This window comes from Dipodomys merriami, unplaced genomic scaffold (assembly GCF_024711535.1).
Source record: "Dipodomys merriami isolate MVZ:Mamm:240054 unplaced genomic scaffold, mDipMer1.0.p SCAF_15, whole genome shotgun sequence".
In the NCBI taxonomy this organism is placed as follows: Eukaryota; Metazoa; Chordata; class Mammalia; order Rodentia; family Heteromyidae; genus Dipodomys; species Dipodomys merriami.
In genome coordinates this window covers 20391532-20417866 of record NW_027202826.1, presented here as the reverse complement: position 1 = coordinate 20417866, position 26335 = coordinate 20391532, and the positions used below count along the sequence as shown (strand labels likewise).

Below are 26335 nucleotides of genomic sequence, written 5' to 3'. Positions count from 1 at the left end.
CCAGGAATAGCAAAATCTAATAAGTTCAAGCCCCAGGAATAGCAAAATCTAATAGTAATAGTACATATGTATATGTACATGTGTATTTTTTATTATTTAACTTATTATTTTGAAGATCCAAGAGCTTTATGAGAAACAGGAACAATTTATCAATGTAAAAGAACTCAGTGAAACTCCAGAAAAATTGAATGAAGTTGAACAATTCAAGATGCTTCTTGGAGCCAAAGATTCAGCCCTCCAAAGTATAGACAGTGACAGACTCAAGCTGAGTAAGAGTCTTGAAGAAAGTCAAGACAAAATGAAAGCTATAACTAAGGAAAGAGATGAACTGAGAAGGGTACAGGAGGCCCTACAAGTGGAGAGGGACCAGCTGAAAGAAAACATGAAAGACATGGTCACCAAAGTAAGTCTTCCTCCTGTAACGGTTCTTGGAAACAAAAATAGGTTAAGGTAATTGTCAAGATAGTGTTCACTATTAAGTTTCTCATTTTTCTCTTAATCACAAAAGAAATAGAAAAGAAATTGAAAACTGTTTGCATATATCCTAGTGAATACTAAGAAACTGTTAGTACAAGATGCTTCAGGAAAGGCAGAGCCAAAAATCAGGGAGTTTAGGAAATTCACATGCTGAATTATAAGAAAAATAGGTCTTGTTCTGTTAAACTGGAAAGTAGCGCCTAATTATTGTTTTCCTTAAGAAAGTACATACATTAGATTAAAATGTGTCGGAGAGAATGGTGGAAGCTCATTGAACAATGTGTTCTACTCATAAACTGACATGTTGAATTGAAACTTTTCACCCTTTGTACAACAACTTAAGATAATTTTTTGTAATGTAAATAATTGGCCTTAATTTAAGAATTACTCTTGTGAATGAGGAAAGAGAGAGACAGGGAGAGAGTAAATCCTTCTTTCTGTTGACCTAACTACTTTAATTTTCTCAGCTCCAAAAACTTCAGGAAAAAGAACACCAGTGTCTTAATGAAGCTCAGGAAAAGTCTTGTGAAATGGAACATTTGAAAGAGCAACTTGAGACTCAGAGGCTAACTCTGGAAAATACAGAGATGGAGAACATAAAGTTGACTGAAAGACTTCAAGAAAACCTGGAAGTTATGAAATCTATAACAAAAGAAAGAGATGACCTTAGGAATATGGAGGAGACTCTCAGGATAGAAAGAGAACAGCTCCAGGAAGACCTTAAAGAAACCAAAACTAAAGTGAGTAACCATCTTTCCCCCATCTAGTAACTATGACCTTGTGTCCTAGAAGAACGATGGGCCATGGAGCTTATGGATAGAGTACAACATGGACCATAGCTATCCCTCCTGCACATGTTTATACAGTTGTGCAAAAGATAATTATAGGAAGGATATCTGTTACAGCAAATTGCAATCATAAAACAGACAAAGGACTCGGGAAAATTCTGCCTAACCATTAGTTAGGGACTGTTTATATTGGCACAATCACAGCATTAAGCAGTGCAGGATGAACAAATGCAGCAGTGGTATTCTCTAGACACTAGGTTGAAAATGAACTATACAACTCATGGATGGAGATGCAAGGGAAAAACTGGGAGAGAACAAGGGAAGGAGTGACATTATATAACTGTAACCCCTCTGTACATCACCTTTACAATAACAATAAATAAATTTAAAATTAAAAAAAAGCAGGAGCAATAATAACTTGTAATAGTAAATGCCTGTTAGGGAGGATAAAGTTGCAGAGTAGTATAACTGGAATATGTCTGAATGTGTATCTAGACTATGTTTTAAATGCAAAAGTAGTATAGTAAAGAGTGGAAGGTCTCTTGGGGGAAGGAATTTTAACTTTTTCTTTGGTTGTGGGGCTTGAACTAAGGACCTAGGCTCTTTCGGTCAAAGCACACTCTACCGTTTTGAGCCACAGCTCCACTTTTTTACTGGTTAATTGGAGATAAGAGTCTCACAGGGGCTTTTCTGCCCAGGCTCACTTTAAATTATGATCCTCAGATCTCAGCCTCCTGAGTAGCTAGAATTACAGGCATGAGCTACCACTATCCAGCTAAATTTTAACTTTTTTTGTATGTGTGAAAATACCGTACAGAGGGGTTACAATTATAAATTTTAACTTTTTACATAGACTTTTCTATACTGTTTGAATTGTATTGGTCTCCTCTATTTATTTTTCTTAAACAATAAAGGACCTGGAAAAACAAGAGCAGCTAAGAATTGCTCATGTGCATCTAAAAGAACACCAAGAAACCATCAATAAATTGACAGGTATTGTTTCTGAGAAGAAAGATGAAATATCTAGCATGCAAGAAGACTTAGAAAACACAAATGCTGCCCTCCGAGCACAGGTAGTATTATTATTATGTGTTGTTATTGTTGTCTAAATAACTGGGAGTTTGAGATCTTCTATGTAAGCAGCAATATAAAGGACTCTAGAATTGAAGGAAGTGAGATCTGCTTCTTCAATTTAGAAACTGTTATTTGGCTTTCCACATGTACCTTTAATCCTAACTTACTTCTGGTTATCTCAAGATCCTAATACTTCAAGAGAAAGAGCAGCAACTTCTTAAAATAAAAAATGATCTCCAGGAAAATATGGATCAAATGGAACAATTAAAGAAACAGCTAGACGCCCAGAATTCAACTCTGGAGAACATGGAATCAGAGAAGCTCAGGTTGACTCAGAAACTTCAAGAAAACCTTGAAGAAATTAGATTTGTTAATGAGGAAAATGGTTGCCTGAGAACTGTGGAGAAAACCCTCAAAACAGAGAGGGATCAACTGAGGAACTGCCTTGGGGAAACAGAGGCCAAGGTAAATTACATTCGTTCCTCTTCCTTGTTCTTCAGTATTTTGTTTCTTTACAACAGCAACTTTCCTTTGAGACATAAGGGATGGTTGGCAAGAGTGAAGAATAATTTTGGTTCTTAGACAATTTGGTATTCTTCAAAGGTTTGAATGTGCCAGCATTTGGGGCACAGAATGGAATCTGTCCTACATATGTCTTAACTCAAATTGTTTAAGAAAACTATATACTTATGTATGCATACATATATATACATAAACACATATAAATATGCACATGCATACACAGTTTATTATTACAGTTTGTGATTAAAAATGAGAAACAATCTATTTGTTTCTTTGAAAGAAACTGAGTAAATATAAACAATGTGTCCAAATCCTATGCAGATCTTAAAAATGCAAAACAGATTTGATGTCCTAGTTGGAAGCCCAGAATAACCCTTAAAGCTGAATGAAACTGCTGAATAGCATATGTATAATGTGTTTGCTTCTGAAATACAAGTAAGTGTCAGGGGATGAGGACCAAAAGAGAAACTAACTTTATCACAAAGATGTAGTTTAAGAAGTAAAAGCAGAGGCAGGCTCACCCCTTTAATCTTAGCTTCTCAGGAAACTGAGATCTGATGATCAGATCTGGCCAGCCCAGGCCAGAAAATCCATGAGACTTATCTCCAATTAGCCACCAAAAAGCCAGAAGTAGAGCTGTGGATCAAGTGGTGAAGTACCAACCTTGAGTTAAAAAGCTAAGGGACAATGCCCAGGCCTTGAGTTCAAACTTCAGTACCAGCACACCAAAAAAGAAGCAGCCTAAGTATTAGCTCAGTAGGAAGCACTTGTTCCAAGTGCTCTAGGCCCTGGGTTCAATCCCAACAAAAACAAAAAAAAGTAAAAAACATTCTCTTTAGTAAGAAAATGCATCACATCATTTAAAAAATACTTGGTAACATAAGATCTGTACTGTTCCTGAAAGGAACTAAAGAAGGAAGAGGAGCTGAGAATTGCACACAGGGATCTGAGAGAGCACCAAGAAACTATTGATAAACTCAAAGTGATTGTTGCTGAGAAGACAAAGGAAATAGCAACTATGAAAATGGATTTAGAAAATTCAGATGCCAAGTTAAAAGAAAAGGTATTTTTTTGTGGGGGGAATGGGACTTCATTGATTACATAGTTGGTGTATGCATGCTGAAAACCTAGGGGGGGACCGGGGGGGGGGGGCAGGTAAGATGTGGTACATAAACATTGGAAGCATCTGGGATGTTGGCACTTATCCATACTGAAGTTCCTGCCATGTGGCCCAGCATCTCTAATCCTCCATGTGAACCTACCTAAGAGAAAAGAGTGTGAAGGACTACATAAGAATGCTCATAGCGGGCTGGGAAGTTGGCTCAGTGGTAGAGCGTTTGCCTTGCATGCCTAAGGCCCTGGGTTCGATTCCTCAGCACCACATAAGCAAAAAGTACAAAGCTGGAAGTGGCGATGTGGCTCAAGTGGTAGAGCACTAGCCTTGAGCTGAAGAGCTGAGGGACAGTGTCCAGGCCCTGAGTGCAGGCCCCATGACTGGACCCAAAAAAAAAAAGAATGCTCATAGCAGCATGGTAAGGATGCTTATAGTAAGGAACTGACAACTCATTACCTACCAGTAAGTGAATAGATAAATGTATTGTCCTAGTAAATCCTGAAGCAAGCAAAACCAATCCAGTATGAAGAGGGCCAAAATACTGGTCCTCAAGGAAGGAGGTACACAGGAACTCATCCAATACTGGGATTCTTTCCTATTTTGATATGGATTAACTTTTAAAGATATGTGCAGATGTCACAGATAATTGGGCTATAAACTCAAGACTTGTGAATATTATATAAGTATACATCAAAACAATTCCTTTTGGATTTATGTAAAATATTAATTAGAATAACATGGGAAAACTATTTCCTCAATTTAGAAACTATTCTTTATATTTCCCTTAAAGAGCATATATGTGTATGTTATACTATAAATATAAATAACAAATTCCCATCTGTAACTAGACTAATGAAATTTTAAGTGTTTATATTAACATAGTGCTTCATGATTATCTTAAGATTCAAGAACTTACAGCAAATGAACATCAACTTTTTAAGTTAAAAGAAGATGTCAGAGAAGCACAGAAACAACTCAAGAACCAAAGTTTTGCTCTGGATAAAATGGAAATGGAGAACTTAAGCTTGGTTCAGAAGCTTCATGAAAGCCATGAAGAACTGAAATCTGTAATGAAAGAAAGAGATGATGTAAGGAGAATAGAGAAGACTCTAAAGTTAGAGAGAGATCAACTCAAGGAAGACCTGCAGAGAGCCATAGCCAGAGTAAGTTGTGCACTTTCCCTCTTATCTAGTCAACATTCTTGTTTTTTATTAGAATATGTTCATTGTAGAAAGGGATTTCGTTTTTATATATCCATACATGCATATAATGCACTTGATTATTTACTCCCCCTCAATTTTTTAAGCAACTTGTAATGGATTTCATTATTCTGTTTATACGTGCATTGTGCTTACAGCATACTCACCCTCCTAGCCTCTTCTTTCTGTTTCACCCAAAGAGCATTCTTTTTTTCTTTCTTTTTAGGTCTATATTCCACATAAGAGAGAGAACAGGCAATAGTTGTCTTTCTCAGTCTGACTATTTCACTCAGTGATCCTCAGTTAAAATCATTTCCCTTCAAATAATGCAATTTTATTTTCTGTAGCTAAAGCTCCACTGGGTTTATATACCACATTTTCTTACCCATTCATGAGCTGATCATCACCTAGGCTGATTCTATAGTGTGGCTAGTATAAATGTGTATGTGCAGATCTCTGTTGTATGCTGACATATTCCTTTGAATGTATGCCCAAGAGTGGTATTACAGGATCTTATGGTAGTTCTTTAGTTTGGGTGGTTTTTCCTATGTGCTGGTACTAGGGCTTGAACTCTGGAATTTAACCTCTTACTTGGCTTTTTGCTCAAGGATGGCATTCTACCATTTGAGCCACACCTCTGCTTCGTGCTTTTTTGGTGGTTAATTGGAGATAGAGTCAGGTTTGTCTGCCTAGGCTGGCTTCAAACCAAGATCAAAAGTGATGTTCCATTACATCTTTACATTTCTCTCCTTTAATAGTAAAGGATGTGGAAACAGGACAGGAACTAAATATTGTTCATATGCATTTGAAAAAACAAGAACCCTTTCAACTTAGTGAGAAAGTTTTAGAGAAGACAACTCACATTGCAAAGATTCAAAAGAATTTAGATAAATCCAAAGATGAACTAAAGAAAAAGTTATATGTTGTTTGTTCTGCTTTGGAAAGTAATTATATCCAAAGACATTTTGGAATGAGGAAAATGTAGATACATAGCTAGAAATAACAACCAAGCATTCCTAATGCAAAAATCTAAACTCTGAAATCTGCCAATGTGAAGATTAAAACCTCAAGTTTCAGAGCATTTCACATATTCTTATGAGGGATTCTCAACCAGTAAAGTTGGTGCAAATACTCCACAAACTCAAATGCTTCTGGGTCCAGGCAGAATACTCAGTTCATGTAAGGGATTTTGAGTTTGGGTATATGTACATGTATACATGGTGGCATTCTGTTAGCATTCTAACTTACTTTATAATTATCTCAAGATCTAAGAACTTCCAATTTTTAAAATGGAAGATGATGTCAATAACAATAAAAGTGAATGAAATGAAACAATTGAAGAAACAGTTTGAGACCTAAAATTATGGATCACTTGTACTTACCTAAGAAACTGTATGAAAACATCATCAAAGAGATAAAAGTTTGGGCTAAGGGTGTGGATGAGCTGAGAATATGAGTCTCTCAAAATGGAAAGAGACCCATTCTGAAAAGCCCTATGCTACAGATAATAACTAAAGTGAATTCAGACTATTCTGCTACCAAATTAACTATAAGAATCATGCTTTTTATTTGTTTTTTTAAAGGGGTACTAATGTATTGAGGACTTTTTTTTCTGAAAATTTCTCTTGATATTAAAAGTTGGTTGGAAAACTTAATACGTTTTCACACAAATAGGAATCACATTTTTTGTTTGTTTTTTTTTTCAGTCATGGGGCTTGAACTCTGGGCCTGGGCGCTGTCCCTAGCTCTTCAGCTCAAAGTGAGTGCTCTACCACTTGAGCCATAGCACCACTTCCAGGAAACACATTATAAAAGGACTTTTTCAGAAAATTTTGTTTGCTTCATTTTTAAGAAGAGCAATGTTGGTGACATGGTTCAGTTGGTAAAGAGCGCTAGCCAGTAAGCAAAAGCAGAAGGTACTGAGTTTGAGTCCCAGTCTCAGACCTAAAAAAGAAGAAAGATGTAAAGCAGACTTTTCTTTAGGGAGGGGCAATTAATAAAAGTGTTTACGGGTTAGATTTATTAAAATATTTGAAAGGGTTAGATTTATAAAAGGTTAAATACCCCATTTCTGTACTTCAGAATGATTTGGAAGAATGGAACTAAATCTAAAACCGAATTTGCAGCTATGGAGAATAAATACTATTACAGGAAAAAAAAACTCAATTCTCCCAATTTTTCCCCCAGTGAGTTGAGGTCACTCATTGTAAGATTTTGTGATACTGTTACTCATTTTCTTCTCCTTGTAACATTTTTTTAATTACAAGAGTAATGATTAATTCTATTTTTGAAGGTTGGTATAAAAATATGAGTAAGGTATGGAGACACAGACCTTTAGCTACCCAATACTTGGGTAGCTAAGACAGGAAGATCACAAATTCAAGGTCAGCCTGAACTATATAGGGGGACCAGATCTCAAAAAATTTAAATTAAATTTTAAAGTTAGAATACATGATTTGTCATTATATGTGAATGTGATTTTTGCCTATTTATTTCTTAAACCAGGATCATCAGAATCACCAAGAGGTAGTAAAATTTGAAAAGTTATTAGGTGATGGAGAACCCCAACATACAGAAAGCCTGAGAGAAAAATGCTTCAAGATAAAAGTAAGTGTCCCCCATAGGAACAATATGTGATTATAAGCACCCTTCCAACAGCCTCACAAAGCCTAAAATGGTGTCGAGCACTTTTCTAAATATAGTACCACGTGCATGTTTGGGCATAATACATACACAGATTACACAATGGGAGTTCATGGTTTTCAAATGACACTTGGACAAGTAACTGCAAATGGTAAAGGGTTAAGCCAACCAGGTATCTAGGGGAAGAGCAATATGCTGGAGAGAATGGTTGTGGGACAGTAGTGTGCCTTGTGAGTTCAAGAACAGACAAGACTTTGGGTTTTCCACTGTGGGAGTTTGGTCCCTGTGGGAGACCCAATCTCTCTTACACTTCAAAAGGAAAATTATGGTTATAGTATTGAAAATTGAATGGAAGAAGAAGGACTGTTTGCCATACTGACTTCCAAGAATTGGATAGAGATGGTGAAGGCTTGGCCCAGAGAGGTAGCCATGGACAATGGTAAGCCATGCTTAGATTCTGAGCATACAGTGGGAAGGTAACAAGTTATTGTCATCCTGTCAGAATACAGGATCTCAGGCAGGTACCAGTGGCTCACACCTGTAATCCTAGCTATTCCAGAAGCTGAGAACTGAAAGTTGGAAGGCAGCTCAGGCAGGAAAGTCTGTGACACTTACCTCAATAAACTACTCATTAAAAGCTGGAAATAGAACTGTGGCACAAGTGGTAGAGCACAAGCCTTGAGCAAAAGAAACTCAGAGTCAGTGTACATGCCAAGAGTTAAAGCCTCAGAACCAGAAATAATAATAACAACATAATACAAGATCTCTCAGGAATCTGTTGCTAGTGTATGTCTAGATCATGTAGCACATTCTCCACACAAGTCTGTTCAATATGCTGCTCCCGATTTTAAAAACCTGATTATAGGAACTTTCTTTTTTTTTTTGTCGGTCGTGGGGCTTGAACTCTGGGCCTGGGCACTGTCCCTCAGCTCTTCAGCTCAAGGTGGTAGGAACATTTTTTAATGTAGTTTTATTTCCTTTAAGCTATGTCTATATCAGTTTAACAGATTTCACACATACTTTTTTAACTTGATTCCCTAAAAAGCTTGGTGGCACAGATTGTAGTCTTTATGTTGTACTTGAGAAAATAGCTCAGTAAATTCCCTAATCAGAACATGGCAGAGAAGGCAGGTGCTATTTGTTCATGCCTGTAATCCTAGCTACTCAGGAGGCTGAGATCTGAGAATTGTTCAAAATCAGCCCAGGCAGTAATGTCCATAAGACTCTTATCTCCAATAAACTACTCAGAAAAAGCCGGTGTTGTGGTTCAAGTAGTAGAGTTCTAGCCTTGAGCAAAAGAAGCTCAGAGAGGACAGTGCTCAGGCCCTGAGTTCAAACCCCAGGACCACCCAAAACAAAAAACCTGATTCTGGGAAAGGATTAGCAGATTTCTGGCTGGAGCTAGTGATGTGTAAAGTGAGTTTACCACACTGGTAACTGTGTAGCCTTAGACATGTGTTTGTATGCCCTGTCTCACTGTCCTTTAGCTACAATACATACTACATTGAGTTCACTCAGATGTTTCCCTTTGCCAGTGCTTGTTCAATGGCTCACACCTGTAATCCTAGCTACTTGGGAGACAGATCAGCAATATCACAATTCAAGGCCAGCCTAGACATTACACCCCATCTCTGCTAATAGCTGGGCATGTGGCATCTGTCATCCTAGCTACATAAGAGGCTGAAATTGGTAAGATCCCAGTTCCAAGCCAGCTGTGCGAAAGGAAGAAAGGAAGGGAGGGAGGGAGGGAGGGAAGGAAGGAAGGAAGAAAGGAAAAGAAAGAAAGAAAAGGGAGAGGGAGAGGGGGAGGGGAGGAGAAGGGAAGGGAAAAGAAAGGAAAGGAAAGGAAGAAGAAAAAGAAAGATGTGAGAGACCCATGGCAATAGAAGAAATTGGACATGGTGGCATGTATCTGACATTTAGCCATAGCAAGAAACAAAATAGGCAGATCACAGTCTAGGAGTGGATCCTGAACACAGAATGAGACCCTATCTCAAAATAACTAGTTCAGAAAACTGAGTTGGAGGCATGACTCAGCAGTTGAGTACCTGCCTTGCAAGCATTAGACCCTGGGTTTAAAACCCTAATGCTGCTTCCCATCCCTCCAAAATATCATCTAAAAGAACACACATCACAATCATAGTGAACCTGGTTTCTGGTTTTCTTTACCTATGTTCTTAAAATTCCCACACTGATTACATATCATTACTACCACCTAAAACCAATACTGTGTTTCATTTTTGCCTTTGAAACACCTTTTAATACCTTTAAATTGCACAGTATTAAAGCATTAGTTGTGTTACAATTCTAGGATTAGAACTACTTAGTGTTAAATTGGATGCATTGTTATTTCCTTTAGGAGCTTCTGAAGAAATACTCAGAGATGGGTAATGATTATGAGTGCTTGGACAGATTGTCTCTTGACTTGGAGAAGGAAATTGAAACCCAAAAGGAAATTTCAGTCGGAGTAAAAGCGAACCTCTCACTTACACACCCACAAACCAGAGAGATTCAGAAACTTCTTACTGCAAACCAGAGATGTTCCATGGAATTCCACCGAGTCTTAAAAAAACTTAAGGTACCACCCTTTTTAGTTATACCCTTATGAAATTTCACCTACAAATTTCTAGGTATGGGCTGGGAAAGTGGCTCAGTGGTAGAGTGCTTGCTTTGCATGCCTGAGGCCCTGGGTTCGATTCCTCAGCACCACATAAGCAAAAAGGAAAAAAGCCAGAAGTGGAGCTGTGGCACAAGTGGTAGAGCGCTAGCCTTGAGCTGAAGAGCTGAGGGACAGCGCCCAGGCCCAGAGTTCAGGCCCCACAACTGGACCCAAAAAAAAAAAAAAAAAAAAAAGAATATAAAAAAAATTTTTAAAAAAGAAAATAGATCTCAAATGTCTTAGCTGGAAAATCTAGGTGATTAGCAATTTAATAATGAGACAGTATGTATATTAAGATGGATGGATGGCTAGATGTAGGTAGGTATAGATGTAGATCAATCTAGATACCTAAGCCAGGAAGTCAGGACAATGGAAATACAGAAGTAGCTTCTACAAGTTGACTCTCTTAAGATATAAAGAGGAAAAATTAGGGGATGATAATAGCTTCTTTCTTCCTCATGTATCAAAAGTCTTCCTCATGTATCAAAAGAGATAAATAATAAATGACATACTTTCCTACATCACAGTCTCAGGGAATTAATGTCTTTTAAATACAATAAAAATTTCATTTTTCTGTTTGCTTCTACAAGTATGTGTTGAGTCATGTTGCAAAAGTAAAGGAAGAGCAGCATGATTCCATCAATAGACTTGAAATGGATTATGTCAATGAAGTGGAAAAGCAAAGTGAACTGCAAATGAAAATATGGAACCTTCAACAGAATTCTGACATGCCATCCCAAGAATTAAAGGACCAAAAACTCAACCAGATTATGGATCAACACGCTGAGGTATAATTTATTTTAGGTTTTGATTCTAGTTTAAGCCTTTTTATCAAGTCAAAAGGTCCCTTTTCATGTGTTTAGAATCATTTTCACGGACCAGAAATTTAAAATAGATTTCCGAATAACAACTGGGCTGACATAAAGATTCAACCTCCTGTCAAAACTCCGTAGACACAGAAAAAACACTTCCAAGTGGAAGTAATGGCATCCCAGATTAAATCTCAGATGTTTTCTCTAAGTTCTTGCATCTGTGCAAGATATTCCAGTCCATTTGTGACTGGAAGTCAAAAACAACTCCTGGGGGGGGGGGGGGGCGGGGGGGGCATGTAGTCAGCTTCAGTGTGTACCACCATGCCCAACTTCTTTCCACTGAGATGAGGTCTCACAAACTTTGCTGCCTAGGCTGGCCTAGAACCACAGTCTTCCTAATCTTAGCCCTTCCCAGCAGCTGAGAAGGTATACACCACTGTGCCCAGCTACTGATTGAAAAGGGGTCTCTGGTGTATATGCCTGGGCTGGCCTCAATCTGCAGTCCTCCCAATCTCAGCTTCCAAAGTAGCTACTATTATAATTGTGAGCCATTGGTGACTGACATACTTGAAAATACTAAGAATGAGATTCCAATGTGATTTTCACATATATCTGTGATATATATCATATATATAATTTTTTGCATTTCATATAGTAGTTACATAAAATCTTTCCTAATGATCAATCAATTTATTTCATGGTTTTCACACAGGAAATTCTCAAAGATTTCTCAGAAAATGACTTCACCAGCATAAAGACTGAATTGCAACAGGTGCTAAGCAACAGGAAAAAAATGACTCAGTTTTTAGAAGAGTGTTCAAAAACTACTTTTGATATACAGAAGGTTAAATGTGGCATCCAGAAGGAAAACACGAACATTTGTCAAGTGAATAACTTCTATAATAACAAGATAAATGTAAGTATATTCGCTTTCTGATGCTGCTTCATTCTTTCTGTTGTTTGCTTTAGTTTTTCTACTTCATTCCTGAGAAACTTAAAATGAGTTAACTTTTAAGTCTGCTTCATTTATTTATATATTCTTTTTAAGAAAAGTTGGTTTTAGCTGGATGCCACCTATAGTACTAGCTACTCAGGAGGCTGAGGATCCCAGTTCAAAGCCAGCCTAGGCTAGAATGTCAGTGAGCCTCCTATCTCCAAATAACTCCCAAAAAGCCAGAAATGGAACACCCAGGCCCTGCATCCAAGCCCAGAACTGGCACCCTAAAAAAAGCCTGGTTTTGTAAAACATATTCTTCCTCTAATGTATTAGACTTCCTTAAGATAATTAAATATAAATTCATATATAATATAATTTCAAATATAAATATATACTGAAAGTAACAAACTGAGGCTAGGCACAGTGGTTTATGCCTGTAATCCTAACTGCTCAGTGGCACAGATCAGAAGAATCATGGTTCCAGGGAAAGCTCAAGCAAAAAGTTCATGAGACCTCAGTTCAATGAATAAAAATCTCACACCTGCCAACTCAGCTACCCCTGCCAATGGTTGGTCTCTATTCTTTCTGTGGCCTCACGGCCGTTTCCAGAATGTAACACTGGACAGAGTCTCCACATTATTTTCTCTCACTAGTAATGTGAATGGACCCATTTGTCTAGTGGCATGCATACTAAATGACATCTTGTGACTACCAAGTTTTGACAGAGAAATACAGCTGCTATAAGCAGACATATGAAGTTTTTCTTCTGAACAATTGTTTCAGCTTGTTTGGGTAAATCCCATGGAATGTAGTAGCTGGGTTCTGGTAAAAGGCTGCTCACTTTTGTAAGATACTGATAGACTGTTTTCCACAAGAGGCTGTGTTACAGGTATTTGTGATGCTGGCAGGCAATGAGTGATTTCAGAACTAGTACCTTCAATGTTATAGACAGCCCTGATGACAATTCTCTGCATGGAAATAAGACTTTCACATTATCAATCATCAGGGAGTTATTTTGCCTATAAACACTAAGGTATGAAAAATAGGTCATAGCTGCATATAGTAGGTCTGCTGTGCTGTCAGCTGTAGTCTATATAATGCTCCTGTAAATTACTTTAGAAGTGTAAAGGTGTTTTGCTATTCAACAGGCCATAATAAATGAGTTGTCAGAGTTTGAAGAACGAAGTGCAGTCCGATCCAAAGAATGGGAGCACAACCTGGAATCAATGAGAGAGAAAAGTCAAAAACTACTTAGTGACCACCAAATATTGTCAGTCTCCCAGGTGCCTGGGCCCTGCGTTACCCCTCCTACCCAAGACAATGCAAATCACAGTACAATGAGAGCCATGCAGTTAACCACAGAGGTATGTGAATCTTCACATAGTCATCTTCAGTTTAAAGCTGTGTCATGGAGTTCTTGATCACTTTTCATCATATGCATTTGACTTTTTTACATATATTTTCATTTTTAATCCCAAAACTAATAAAAATAAAAGGCCAGGTATAAGCCTATAATCCAAGCTACTCAGGAGTCATTTCCAAGGTCAGCCCAGGAAAAAGTATTAGATTCTATTGGAAAAAGAAAGTGAAGCAAAAACTTGGGGGCATGATTCAAGTGGTAAAGCACATGCAAGCACAAAGCCCTGAGTTCTTTCTTCAGTACTATACATACATACATACATACATACATACATACATACATACATACATACATTCATAAATGAAGAGATATATTTGTGTGCGTGTGCACACACGCACACAAACTCTACTTCAGTGGCTTCCATGCAGATTCAGTTAATTTCTCTCCAAAGAACATGTCTTGTATTCCCAGTAGGAATATGGAAAATGATTCCTCATTTTTTAAAAAAGCCAGTTAATAAGTACATTTTTGATAGCATTATTATAATATTGGAATGTCTAATTAACATGCTTAGCACTATCCAGGAGGTCACAAAACTATTGTGCTGTTTTCATCTGTGTCGTTTAAGAATTTGATGATTGGGGGCTGAGAAGGTGGCTCAGTGGTAGAGCGCTTGCCTTGCATGTATGAGACCCTGCGTTCGATTCCTCAGCACTACATAAGCAAAAAGGAAAAAGCCGGAAGTGGCGCTATGGCTCAAGTGGTGGAGTGCTAGCCTTGAGCTGAAGTGCTGAGGGACAGCGCCCAGGCCCAGAGTTCAGGTCCCACAACCGGACCCAAAAAAAAAAAAAAAGAATTTGCTAATTGATTGATATAAAATATTGGCATTTAGAGCTGGGCACCGGTGGCTCATGCCTGTAGTCCTGGCTACTCAGGAGGCTGAGATCTGAGGATCACAGGTCAAAGCCAGCCCGGGCAGGAAAGTCTATGAGACTCTTATCTCCAATAAACTATCAGAAAACTGGAAGTGGTGCAGTGGCTCAAGTGGTAGAGCACTAGCCTTGAGCTAAAGAGCTGAGGGACAGCGCCCAGGCCTAGAATTCAAGCCCCACGACTGACAAAAAAGTATATATATATATATATATATAGGCATTTCTTAATCTGAAAGTCAGCATCTTCTAAATAAGGGAAATATCATGTCTCTTTCCTTTGTTATTATAATCGGGGAAAAATTAACACTATCTGAATGCAGTCATCTTTTTCTCAAATCCACACCGTGATTCTGCCTTTAGGGTAGTCCTGAGAAGTTTTTGTTTTCTCTAACAGAAAATTCAGGAGCTGGAAACTTCCCTCCGTGAAGCTAAAGAAAGTGCTGTCCATAAGGAAAACAAGATCATAAAGATGCAGAAAGAACTAGAAATAACCAATGACATGATAGCACAACTTCAGGCCAGAGTTCATGAATCAGACAAATGTCTTGAAAAAAATAAAGAAACAATCCAGATGCTTCAGGTGAATAAAAGTTACTTTTCTTATATGTTGGATTTGAAAAATGATTTGGTTCTGTCCTCCTTACCAAAACTTCCAGTTCCCTGTCCTATCTGAAGTTTATTATTCAGGCTCACAAAAATGCAAGCAACTTAGATGGAATTTTTCATATATAATGTCGATCATTTTTATTATGCTAGAAGAGAGAATTTTAAAACTCATTAACATTGTTCTTTATACATGGAAAGTACTTTTTTCAAAAATTAATGTGTTTTTTCAATCTTTTATTGAGTCTTTTTTTACAACACTGGTGAAATTTAAAGTCATTTTATTGTATGTTTCTTCTCTCTATAAAACAAGGACAAAGTTGCTCTAGGTGCTCAGCCCTATCAAGAAGAAATTGAAAATCTCAAAATGAGGCTGGTGGAGGTTGACCTTGAAAAAATGAAAAACACAAAGCAATTTGAGAAGGAGTAAGTCTTTGCCTTCATTGAATAAATACTGACTAGCTTACCTGTCTTCCTAAACTACATAAATAAGTGATCTATGAAAATGCTGTTTTTATATATATATACATATATGTATATATAAGCAACATTTTAAATTATTAAATTATCATTTTGTATTCAAGTTAAGCACAGTTTTGGTCATTTAACTCCCTGTGTTTTTTAATGCTTCCTTCTCAGCCATAGAAAAAAGAAAAATAGCCTTTCATGCTTAAAAGTGAACATTGTGATACTTCTCTTTTTTTCCTATTGTGTTTCTATAAGGATTATGCTTTCTTGCTGTAATCCCAGCACTCAGGAGGCTGATCCATAAAATCATGAGTTCATAGGCTACTTAACTTTAAAAAAAAAGAAGGATGATTCTGCACTGGGCTAAAGACTTACATTTTATTGAAATTCTATTAGATTCTTAATTATAAAAGACATTTTTACTGAGAAAATGGAGTCAACAGATATTCTCATAGTTCTTCATAAAAGCAAAAACAATCTTTTTATCATTGCTGACAAATGCTTAATATAATAATTTATAAAATGTACAGAATTTGACCTTGTGCCTCAGTTTGATACAGTCAAGGTTTGCCTTATTGACAATATAGAGGGGGAAAAATGCTTTTCTTTTCTATATTCTAGTAAAATTGTACATTTTAACAGATCTATGGCTTGTTTTATGGTGCCTCCAAATAGTGTTCACTTAAAATCTGTTGGGCTTCCAGAAATTTTCAAAGAATTGGTTTTTCAATATAGAGGAAACTAGACTGTCCCCACAACTGAACAGAATCCTTCCGCAAATGGGTTTGTAGCTATAAAGGCCGTGATGGGAAGGGTACTATGAAAACTCATCTGCTGCTACTATGGAAATTATGTCAGTATAATGTGCTGGAAAATTCTTGACTACAGTTCTGTTTGTTCCTCCATGTAAAACTAGTTACTGTACTTTTACATATTATTATTATTGTTGTTGTGGTTAGAATTCATTCTACAAAAGCCACTGTGGACTATCAGAAAGAAGTAATAAGAGTCTTGAGAGAAAACCTCAGAAGAAATCAACAGGACCAAAATACCTCAAGTAAGTAGAAAACGAAGACATTTTCAGATCCTTCCCATTTACTTCAACACACCTGCAGACTTCGAAAACTCCAATGTTATGTGTCATTCTAAGCTCAACTTAATGACCACATTTAAAATTAATGCATTGCAGTATTTTTCTTATTACATATCTTTTAAGTTTGCTCTAACCTCACCTGCTTATCCATTATAGAGTCTTTAAATTCTTGAGTTTTGAGGCTGAGAATGTGGCTTATTGGTAGAATGCTTGCCTAGCATGCATGAAGCCCTGGGTTCAATTCCTCAGTAACACACAAACAGAAAAAGCCAGAAGTGGCACTGTGGCTCAACTGGTAGAGTGCTAACCCTGACAAAAAGAAGCTCAGAGACAGTGCCTAGGCCCTGAGTTCAAGCCCCAGGACTGGCAAAAAAGAAGTTTTGAGTTATATTTTCTGCATTATCAGATCTTTACAGATTCCTGAGATATTTTCACTACTATAAATGCATAATTTCACTATCAAGGCAGAACTGCCCTCCCCAATAAAAATCAAGCACATCTTGCTAGACTTAACAATGTGAAGCTATTAAAGGCAATTAGAGCATAGTAGAAATAAATCTTATAATTATTTGCTCATAAAACTGTAAGAGTGTTGATAATTACTTAGAAATGATAATTACTTAGAAAATTCTTTGAGATGTATTTAGATACTTTGAATAATTCATCATCTAATTTTAGCATATCCAGTTCTCAAACCTATTTTCTCCTATTTCTGCTTCTCCCATTGTATTTATGAGATTACTGAGTAGTATTTGGTGTGTCTAGCTAAAACTCAGAGCAGTCTCCACACTGCCCTCACTGGCTGACGAAGTGAAATCCTGGAACCCCTGACTCATAATGTACCTGTGAAGATCAAACCAAAGTTGTTTGTGGGCACACACTGAAAATTCTAAATGCTAAGCAAAATACAAGACGGGATTTGCAAGATCTAAGATATTATCTGCATATTTCAAAAGAACATAGAGATATTCTCAGCAGTACTGGTAGGACCTGTTCTGCATGACCTTCCTCAGTGTCTGCTGGATGATCTCCACTCCTATCTACAAGATGTCAAGAGAAACTGGACATCAGTGGCTCATTCCTGTAACCCTAGCTAATCAAGAGCTGAAATCTGAGGATTGTGGTTCAGAGTCAGCCCGGGCAAATAAATTTGCCCAAGCTGTTATCTCCAAATCCACCACCAAAAATCAAGATTAGAGGTGTGGTTCAAGTAGTACAGCACTGACTTTGAGTCAAAAAAAAAAAAATCAAAGAGCTCAAAGTCCTGAGTTTAAACTCTAGTATCAACTCTGGGGAAAAAAAAGGAAACAAAAGCCAGGCACTGGTGGCTTAAGCCCATAATCCTAGCTACTCTGGAGGCTGAGATCTGAGGATCACGGTTCAAAGCCAGCCTGGGCAGGAAAGTCCATGAGACTCTTAGCTCCAATAAACCACTCAGAAAACAGTAAGTGGCATTGTGGCTCAAGTAGTAGAGCACTAGCCTTGAGCTGAAGAACTAAGGGACAGTGCCCAGGCCCAGAGTTCAAGCCCCACAACCGATGAAAAAAAAAGAAAAAATGAAAAAGAAAACTGCGAGGGATAAAAACAATTTTTAAGTGAAAATTCTTTATTATAGAATGATAAAAATAATTACTCTTGATTCATGTTACTTTTAAGTAACCTACAGATAACCTTTACCTGAAATCCTCAGGATGGTAATTGTTTAGATTTGGCTTTTTTTTAAGCTGGTCCTGTGCTTGAACTCAGGGTCTGGGCCCTGTACCTGAGCCTCTGTGCCAAAGCGAGTGCTCTACCACTTAAGCCACAGCACCACTGACAGTTTTTTTCTGAGTAGTTTATTGGAGAGTAGAGTCTCACAGACTTTCCAGCCCAGACTGACTTTGAATTTCAGTCCTTATATTTCAGCCTCCTGAGTAGTTAGTATTATAAGCATAAGTCAACAGCTTGGCTTTTATTTTTTGTTATTATTAGAATATTTGCGTACATATAACGAGTCATATAAATGTTATAACCCAATTACAAAGAATTGATTTATGTTTCATATATACCATATATATACAACCTGAAACCAATTTTATATGATAATCATATGACATAATAATCAGGTATACACAGTGAGCCATTGGAAAGCAAAGGTGCCACTATATTAGCCACCCAGGTAAACAGTCCCAAGTTTCCCACGTGTGTGATCTCTATGCTCAAAACCTTTTCAATATCTGAGAATTTCAGATTTACCTATATTGTACCTGAATTCTACCTCTCCTTTATGAAATACTGATGTGGTTGACCAAACGTGTTATTACACTAACACACAGCTCAAATTTTTATGCAGTTTAACCTGCAGTCTGAGGAACACAGTCTCTTGCATCATTTTCATACAAGAATACTTACTAACACTTGCTTTCCTGTCATTCAGAAGTATATATTGAGTACTTAAAACATACTAGCTGACTGGGCTGGAACTCATGTATGCTCTGCGAAAGCCAGCTCTGGGAATGAGCATGGCTGGGGAGCAGAGACCAACTAGATAGCCCTCACTGGGGTGACTGCTGTTATTGTGGTCAGGGTGGAAGGTGGTGAGCTTAATGGGATTGGTTAAGGTACATTCCAAAAATGCTTGGAAAAGGTGAGCACTAATTATACTTATAATCCTAGCTCCTACAGAGGCTGAGATCTAAGGATCAAGGATCCAAGCCAGCCTGTGCAGATAAATCTTCAAGACTGTGAGGTCAAATTAAAAGCTGAAGCTGGAGACCTGGTTCAAGTGATTGAGTGTTAGCCCCGAGTAGAAAAAGTTCAAGCCAGAGATAATGCTAGAGGGAATCTGTTGCTAGATAATGAGGTTCTCACATGGGTGTGCGTTTGCCTCCCACAGTGGTATCAGAACACACTCACTCTCAGCCCACAAGTAAACCATTGACCTGTGGAGGCGGCAGCGGCATTATACAAAGCACCAAAGCTCTTATTTTGAAAAGTGAATATATAAGGCAAGAGAAGGAAATTTCTAAGCTAAAGCAGCAAAATGAGCAGCTAATAAAGCAAAACAGAGAACTGTTAAGGTAAGACCTGCCCCCTCCCTCTTGTACGGGTTCTGTGTACTGTCCCCCGGTCCCCAAGCGCAGGCCCTGGCCCTCCTGTTCCAGTGCTGTGCTGTGCTAATACTGGGGGTGGGGTTATACGTACAAACTTGGTGTACTTAGAAACTCATCACGGTTACTGGGCAAGCAATTTTTAGAGTTCATGTGATATGTCTTTTTTAAAAAGAATAATAATATGGGAGCACCACTACAGATGTTAGCTGTTTATTATCTGACCTATTTTTGATGGAGCCAACAACCAGGAAATAGAGGCCTTTGAAGGCACAGTTGAGATAAACCACAAGTCTAGATCCACAGATAATGAGGCTCTTAGTGGACAACTAACTCCTAGGTTCATTAACTAGCCTATTTACTTTACAAACAAATGTAATAAATTTACTTGTGTTGTTTCTTCCACTATGGAAGATTAGAGTATCTAAAAACAATACAATAGAAGAAAACCAAGCATTAAATAATTTTCAAATAAATAGTTCTTTACAAACTCAAAAACCCAGGCTTACAGGCTTATGCCTTTAATCCCAGTATTCACATGGTCGAAGCAAGAAGATCAAAAGTTTGAGGCCAGCCTGGACTGTATAGTGAGAATATCTCACTATACAGGAGGGAGGAAGAGAGCTAAACTAGAGAAACTTTTTAAGATGTTATGAAAAGGAAGTCTGAACTTACGTGGAAGTTGGGCGAGAGTCATAACCAAACACTAAAATACAGTACATCTGGAACAGTATTAGGAATTAATCTAGATGAAGAAGTACAATATCCTTTGTAAACTTCATAAAAGACTCATCCATAAGACTAATCTATTGAATTGTTGCAGCAGTATCAGTACATAAACCATTCTGGATGATAAAAATTCACCTGAAAATCCAGTGTCATAATTTCATATCCACAGTGTTATATAGACCCAATCTCACTTTCTGAACTATGAAAATAGTTCAAACCTGAAAACATTTTATTGAAATTAAAATGTAAATGTGAGGAAATGGTAACTTTCATGTTTTGTATACTTTAGGAGAGCTTTTTTTAAAAATATTTTTATGTGACTACGTTTAAGAATTAGGCAGTCTAATGATATCCTTTTTTTCCCTTATACTGAAGCAGTAATCATCATCTTTCTGATGAGGTCAAAATTTGGAAGGAAAGAACCCCTAAGAAAGCAGCTCAGCAAGAAGTGACATGTGAGAATTCTTCAAAGTCTCCTAAAGTAACGGGAACAGATTCTAAAAAGAGACAGAACGTGTCATCCCATTGCAAGGAGTTGAATGTACAAGATGCTGTGACAGAGGAGTCACCACATTCCTGGTTCTTCGACAACCGATCCAAGTCTTTCCCAGGACCTCATCCAGTTCGCTATTTTGATAACTCTGGTTTAGGCCTTTGCCGAGGTAGGTGAATGTACAGGTTACCTGGAAATACATGGATCGCAACTGGAACTTCTAAATGTTTGATACCAAAGGTCAAGTTTAGACAAGAGATTTGGTCTCATATGAGAAAGTCAGCTCTTCTGAGGCTTGGGACTAAAGAGCTGTCAGGTTTTACCCCATTGCCTCAGAACTTCAGTGTCATGAACTCTTGCTCCTATTGTTAAGTGGTTACCTTTTACCACTGGGGTGATATTTTCAAAATTTATAACTCATTCTCTTCCTTAGCACAGCTTAAAATCTCTCCAAGTCTTCTAACTGATCTCAGGACAAGGCACAATTCATTTGTACAATTTTTAAAAGTCCCACATACCTAACTCTTCACCCACCTATGGAAATCTGTACTTAAGAAGGTTCTTGAAATGTTCACTACAATACATACAGTAGTAGCCCACCTTTATCCATGGAGCTTTCATTCGAAGGCCTGTGTAGATGCTTGAAATCCTGGATAGTATAGGATTCTCCATGTGCTACTTTTTCCTATGCATACTTACTTATAATCAATTTTTATCTTTTCCATTTAAAAGGAGCAATATATGGCATCCCTTTGGTATAAAGATGGCCAGCCTGCCTGCTCTTAAGGCTGTGGTGCTATTACTAAGTAAGACAGGGTTGCCACACACAAGCACTCCAATACTAGATGGCCATTGGGATGCTGAGTTGCTGCTATCCACACATCCGGTGTGAACACAATAAACCAAGCAATGATGCATGTCCAGGGCAGGGCAAAGCAAGCTTCCATCACTACTTATGGTGGCATACCATTTAAAACTTTTAATTTTTATTTCTGGAGGTTTCTAGTTAATACAATTGGATTATAGTTGTCCACAGGTAACTGAATCCATGGAGAGTAAACCTTGGATAACAGGTGATTACTATATTTGTCTGGTATAGCACACCATTTTATTTCCTAAAAAAATGGGCTAGATGAGATTCAAACTTAATTCATGTTTAATTCTCGCACATTAATGTAGTCTAGATGAAACTTTCTCACCTCTTGGCTTTATGTATTCTACAGTTTTCCTAACAGTTCTGTTTATGGCACAATGAAGAATAAACTTCTTTCTTTTTTTTCATTTGGTGCCAATAAAGGAGCTTGAACTCAGGGTCTGGGAGATGTCCCTGAGCTTTTTTCTTCAAGGCTGGCACTCTACCACTTGAGCCACAGCTCCACTTCTGGTTTTAGGGGTGGTTAATTAGAAATAAGAGTCCTATAGACTTCCCTGCCTGAACTGGCTTCAATTGTGATTCTCAGATCTCAGCCTCCTGAGAAGCTAGGATTACAGGCGTGAGCCACCTGTGCCCAGCCACCTTTTTAATTACCAAATGCAGTGGACCACATTACCATTTCCCACTTCTGTGTCCCTTCTGTGCCCAAGACCTTTCTTCCAAATGTGATTGATATCTTTCTAATATGATTTGTTTTTATTTTATTCTCAGAAGTACAAACTGAAGGAGCAGAGAATGTGGATCCTCAGCCAAGGCTTTGGCACACCTCTTCAGGAAAAGATGAACCTGAATGCAAAATCCAGTAGGCCCCTCCATCATTCTCCATCTCTGGAGGCCCAGCACGCCTCCTTCAGAAAGGACCTTCTGTGCCTCCCCAGCACGACTTAATTTTAGTTTAATTTTCACTTTGCCTCTCGAGGAAAGATGAAGGAACAAGATAATAATTTATTCTAGTAATTTGCAGTGGTGATAACAGTGCAAATGCATGTGGTAATACTTTTAAACATTGAACTTTATATTTATTTATATATATATACAATAAAGAAGAAAGTTATTGAAGGAAATTTCCTGGCTTTCCATGTAGTCATAAAGTCTACCACTTGAGCCACAGTGCCACTTATGCTTATGTGGTACTGAGGAATTGAACCCAGGGCCTCATTCAGACAAGGCAAGTGCTTGTCCACTGAGACACCTTCCCAGCCCCAAAGTCTATATTTTTAATTTGAAATTATGTATGTAGGGCTTAGAAGTAATTCTAAAATATAGCACATAAGTCAGTAACATTTATTGACAAAAGTTGTAACTATGTTTTTAGAACCTTAAACATTCAATAAATGGTTAGCCAATTGGTTCTGAATTGCAGCTCCATGTGGTATTTCTGGGGGTTTTGATGGGTATTTTTTTTTTTTTTTTTTTGGGTCCGGCCATGGGGCCTGAACTCTGGGCCTGGGCGCTGTCCCTCAGCTCTTCAGCTCAAGGCTAGCGCTCTACCACTTGAGCCACAGCGCCACTTCCAGCTTTTTTCTTTTTGCTTATGTGGTACTGAAGAATCGAACCCAGGGCCTCATGCATGCAAGGCAAGCGCTCTACCACTGAGCCACTTTCCCAGCCCTTTTGATGGGTATTCTATTCAGGACTTGGCTGTGAAAAATATACACAAACTTTCTGGGTTTCAGTACTAGATTTTGTTTTTGTTTTTTTGGTGGTATTTCTGGAGGGAAAAGCTTCTAGTAAGTAGTACTTTTCATTTTCATTAGATTCTAAGAACTTTTGGATTTCCTTCCCATTTCTTCAATGACCCATTCATCATTCAGCAATACATTGTTCAGTCTCCATGTATTTGAATATTTTCCATAGTTGCTTTTGCTGTTGAATTCTAGTTTTATTCCATAGGGTCTGATCCAATTCAGGGAGTTATTTCAATTTGCTTATATTTGCTAAGTCTATGTTTACGATCTATTTTAGGTCATCTTGAACATAATAGATCACCAATATGATCAATTTTAAGAGGAAGTTGTGCAACTGTTGAAAACAATGTGTATTATGTGAAGTGCAATGGTATCAAATGAGCTGGAGTGTTTGGATAGGGGAGGACTGTCTCCCACCTACCCAGCAGTCAACACTTGGAGCCAGGCTCAGGCCCTGGAGACTGAGTACTTAGCTTAGAGCAGTCAAACTTTGTTGCTACCCTAACCTTAGGCAATGGGAGTCATTTCTGATCTAGGAGGGTGGAACCTGGGACATCTCCAGTGCCCTTACCTTCTCTGCCAGGAGTTTTCAACCTCTCCTCAGCAGACTCCTAAAACAGCTCTGTCTAGCTTAGACGAGAGAGGCAAGCCTGTCTGGTCCATGCCTCCACAAGGAGTCCCAAGTCTCCATTCCTTCAAGGGGTCTCAAGTGGCTACCTTTTCCCTACAGCTTCTAAGCTGTTTGTTTCTTGCAGCTTCCACTTCTCTATGGAGCCCAGTAAGCTCTCTCCCTCTCATAACCAATTGATGTACACATTACAGCGCAAGGTGTCCTGTGACTTCCTGAGCTGTGATTTTCCTTATTCTCAGGCCTCCAGAGCAACTCCCCTAAAGCAATAGGCCCTCCTTCAAGATGGCATAATTACAAATCTTGCCTGCCATCTTGTCCTGTCATCCCGAGTTTCAGTTGTTCAGGCACAGAGGCTACATCCTCTTGTCTTTCTAGTCCCAGTCTTCCTTTTGCTTTCATGAATACAGAAATCCTTTTTCATTTTCCTGTTAACCTACTCCTCCCCATTTCCTATACAAACACTCAAAAATGGCTTATCAGACTTTGTTTTTCTCCTCAACTCTTCCCACTGGAAGAATCTCATAGATCAAATGATGTGTGTGTGTGTGTGTGTGTGAGAGAGAGAGAGAGAGAGAGAGAGAGAGAGAGAGCTTAAAAGCTCAAGGCTAGCATTCTACCACTTGAGCCACAGCTCCACTTCCAGGTTTTTGGTGGTTAATTGGAGCTGAGAATCTCATGAACTTTCTTTCCTACTTGGGTTGACCAGGATCCTCAGTAGCTAGGACTATGGGCATGAGCCACCTGTGCCTGGCTCACATAATCTTTTCTATTCAACCTCTTCATTGTAGACAAAGTTCCTATCTGAGTAAAGTTTTCTCAACCTGAGGTCCTTAGTTGTATATAAAGTATACCTGGATGAGTTTTATGTCATCTTAAGAACAGAGAACTTAAGATTTCAGAATTTAAGAGTTCTAGGTGAACTCATATGTGGACCTAGTTTTCTGAGATGCTATAGTCTTTTACTAAAGAACTAAGACAGGGATATTGGCTCATACTTGTAATTCTAGCTACTAAGGAGACAGATTGGGAGGATCATGCTTCAAAACTATGACATGCCTGTCATCCCAGCTACACAGGAAACATAAATATGAAGATCACAGACTAGGCCACTCAAGGCATAAATTTAAGACCCTATTCATATACTAGTGAAGGCAAAGGGAACTGAGGGCATAGCTTAAATGTAGAGTATTTGCCTGGCAAGTGAAAATTCCTGAGTTAAACACAAGCTTAAAACATGCACAAGTTGGGCTGGGAAAGTGGCTCAGTGGTAGAGCGCTTGCCTTGCATGCATGAGGCCCCAGGTTCAATTCCTCAGCACCACATAAGCAAAAAGAAAAAAAAGCCGGAAGTGGCGCTGTGGCACAAGTGGTAGAGCATTAGCCTTGAGCTGAAGAGCTGAGTTCAGGCCCCACACAACCGGACCAAAAAAAAAACATGCACAAATTTAAAACTACTGTGGAAGGACCTGACATTACTGCCCAACAGTCCTAATGAGTTTACTTCTTTTAATGCACTGTTACTCTGATAAAGGCCCTTCTCTCTTCTTTGGAAAAGGCTGAGGGGAAAAAAATATTAAGTTTTTCATACTGTAATGGTGTCCTTCCTCAAGTTTGGGGTTTACAAAATGACTGGAGTCTGGAAATTCATTAAGGGGCTGTGCTTCTGTTTCTATTATTTGGGTTCTATTTTTGCTCGCCTGGAAGTTTTCTATATGTACAGCTCAAATTACAATGTAGTAGGCATCCTATCAATTTCATTTCTAGAAAACACCATGATTAGATTAGTCAATGACAAGACACAGGTTGGCACAAGTAAACTTACGGGAACTGCTGACTTCTGCACCAAGAAGTACCACTATCCATGGTATAGTGTTACTCAGGACAATGGTGGAGCAGGATGTTTGGAAAAGTGTGCACAAATAGTGCTACACCTGCTCTCTACCTGGCTATCGCCTTATGACTTGTAGCTAACAGTTCAACTGAGTTCCACTAGAGGGCAGCAGATACACATCCAAAATATGTGGCTGAAGCCACTTATTTAAAAAGAAAAAGAAAAAACAACTGAAGAAATACTATACAAAGAATCTGAAC

At 38.2% G+C, this 26335-nt stretch overlaps 1 protein-coding gene across 3 annotated transcripts in view; it reads left to right on the top strand.

The window, feature by feature from the left end:
- Cenpe (centromere protein E) overlaps positions 1 to 23283 on the top strand; it is a 59537-nt gene extending 36254 nt beyond the window's left edge. Inside the window, exons 32-48 of one of the 3 annotated variants that reach the window (XM_070022379.1) lie at positions 116 to 403; positions 945 to 1217; positions 2180 to 2338; positions 2523 to 2804; positions 3775 to 3924; positions 4878 to 5138; positions 7680 to 7781; positions 10177 to 10395; positions 11067 to 11264; positions 12001 to 12204; positions 13374 to 13589; positions 14912 to 15097; positions 15434 to 15546; positions 16548 to 16645; positions 19557 to 19740; positions 20875 to 21161; positions 22638 to 23283. In XM_070022379.1, the coding sequence (XP_069878480.1) occupies positions 116 to 403; positions 945 to 1217; positions 2180 to 2338; positions 2523 to 2804; positions 3775 to 3924; positions 4878 to 5138; positions 7680 to 7781; positions 10177 to 10395; positions 11067 to 11264; positions 12001 to 12204; positions 13374 to 13589; positions 14912 to 15097; positions 15434 to 15546; positions 16548 to 16645; positions 19557 to 19740; positions 20875 to 21161; positions 22638 to 22732 (3315 nt within the window). In that variant the 3' untranslated portion in view covers positions 22733 to 23283. Of the gene's footprint in view, positions 1 to 115; positions 404 to 944; positions 1218 to 2179; positions 2339 to 2522; positions 2805 to 3765; positions 3925 to 4877; positions 5139 to 7679; positions 7782 to 10176; positions 10396 to 11066; positions 11265 to 12000; positions 12205 to 13373; positions 13590 to 14911; positions 15098 to 15433; positions 15547 to 16547; positions 16646 to 19556; positions 19741 to 20874; positions 21162 to 22637 lie in introns of all 3 variants that reach the window. The other 2 variants (XM_070022378.1, XM_070022377.1) reach the window with 2 other exon arrangements.
- The last annotated feature ends 3052 nt before the right edge of the window (positions 23284 to 26335 follow it).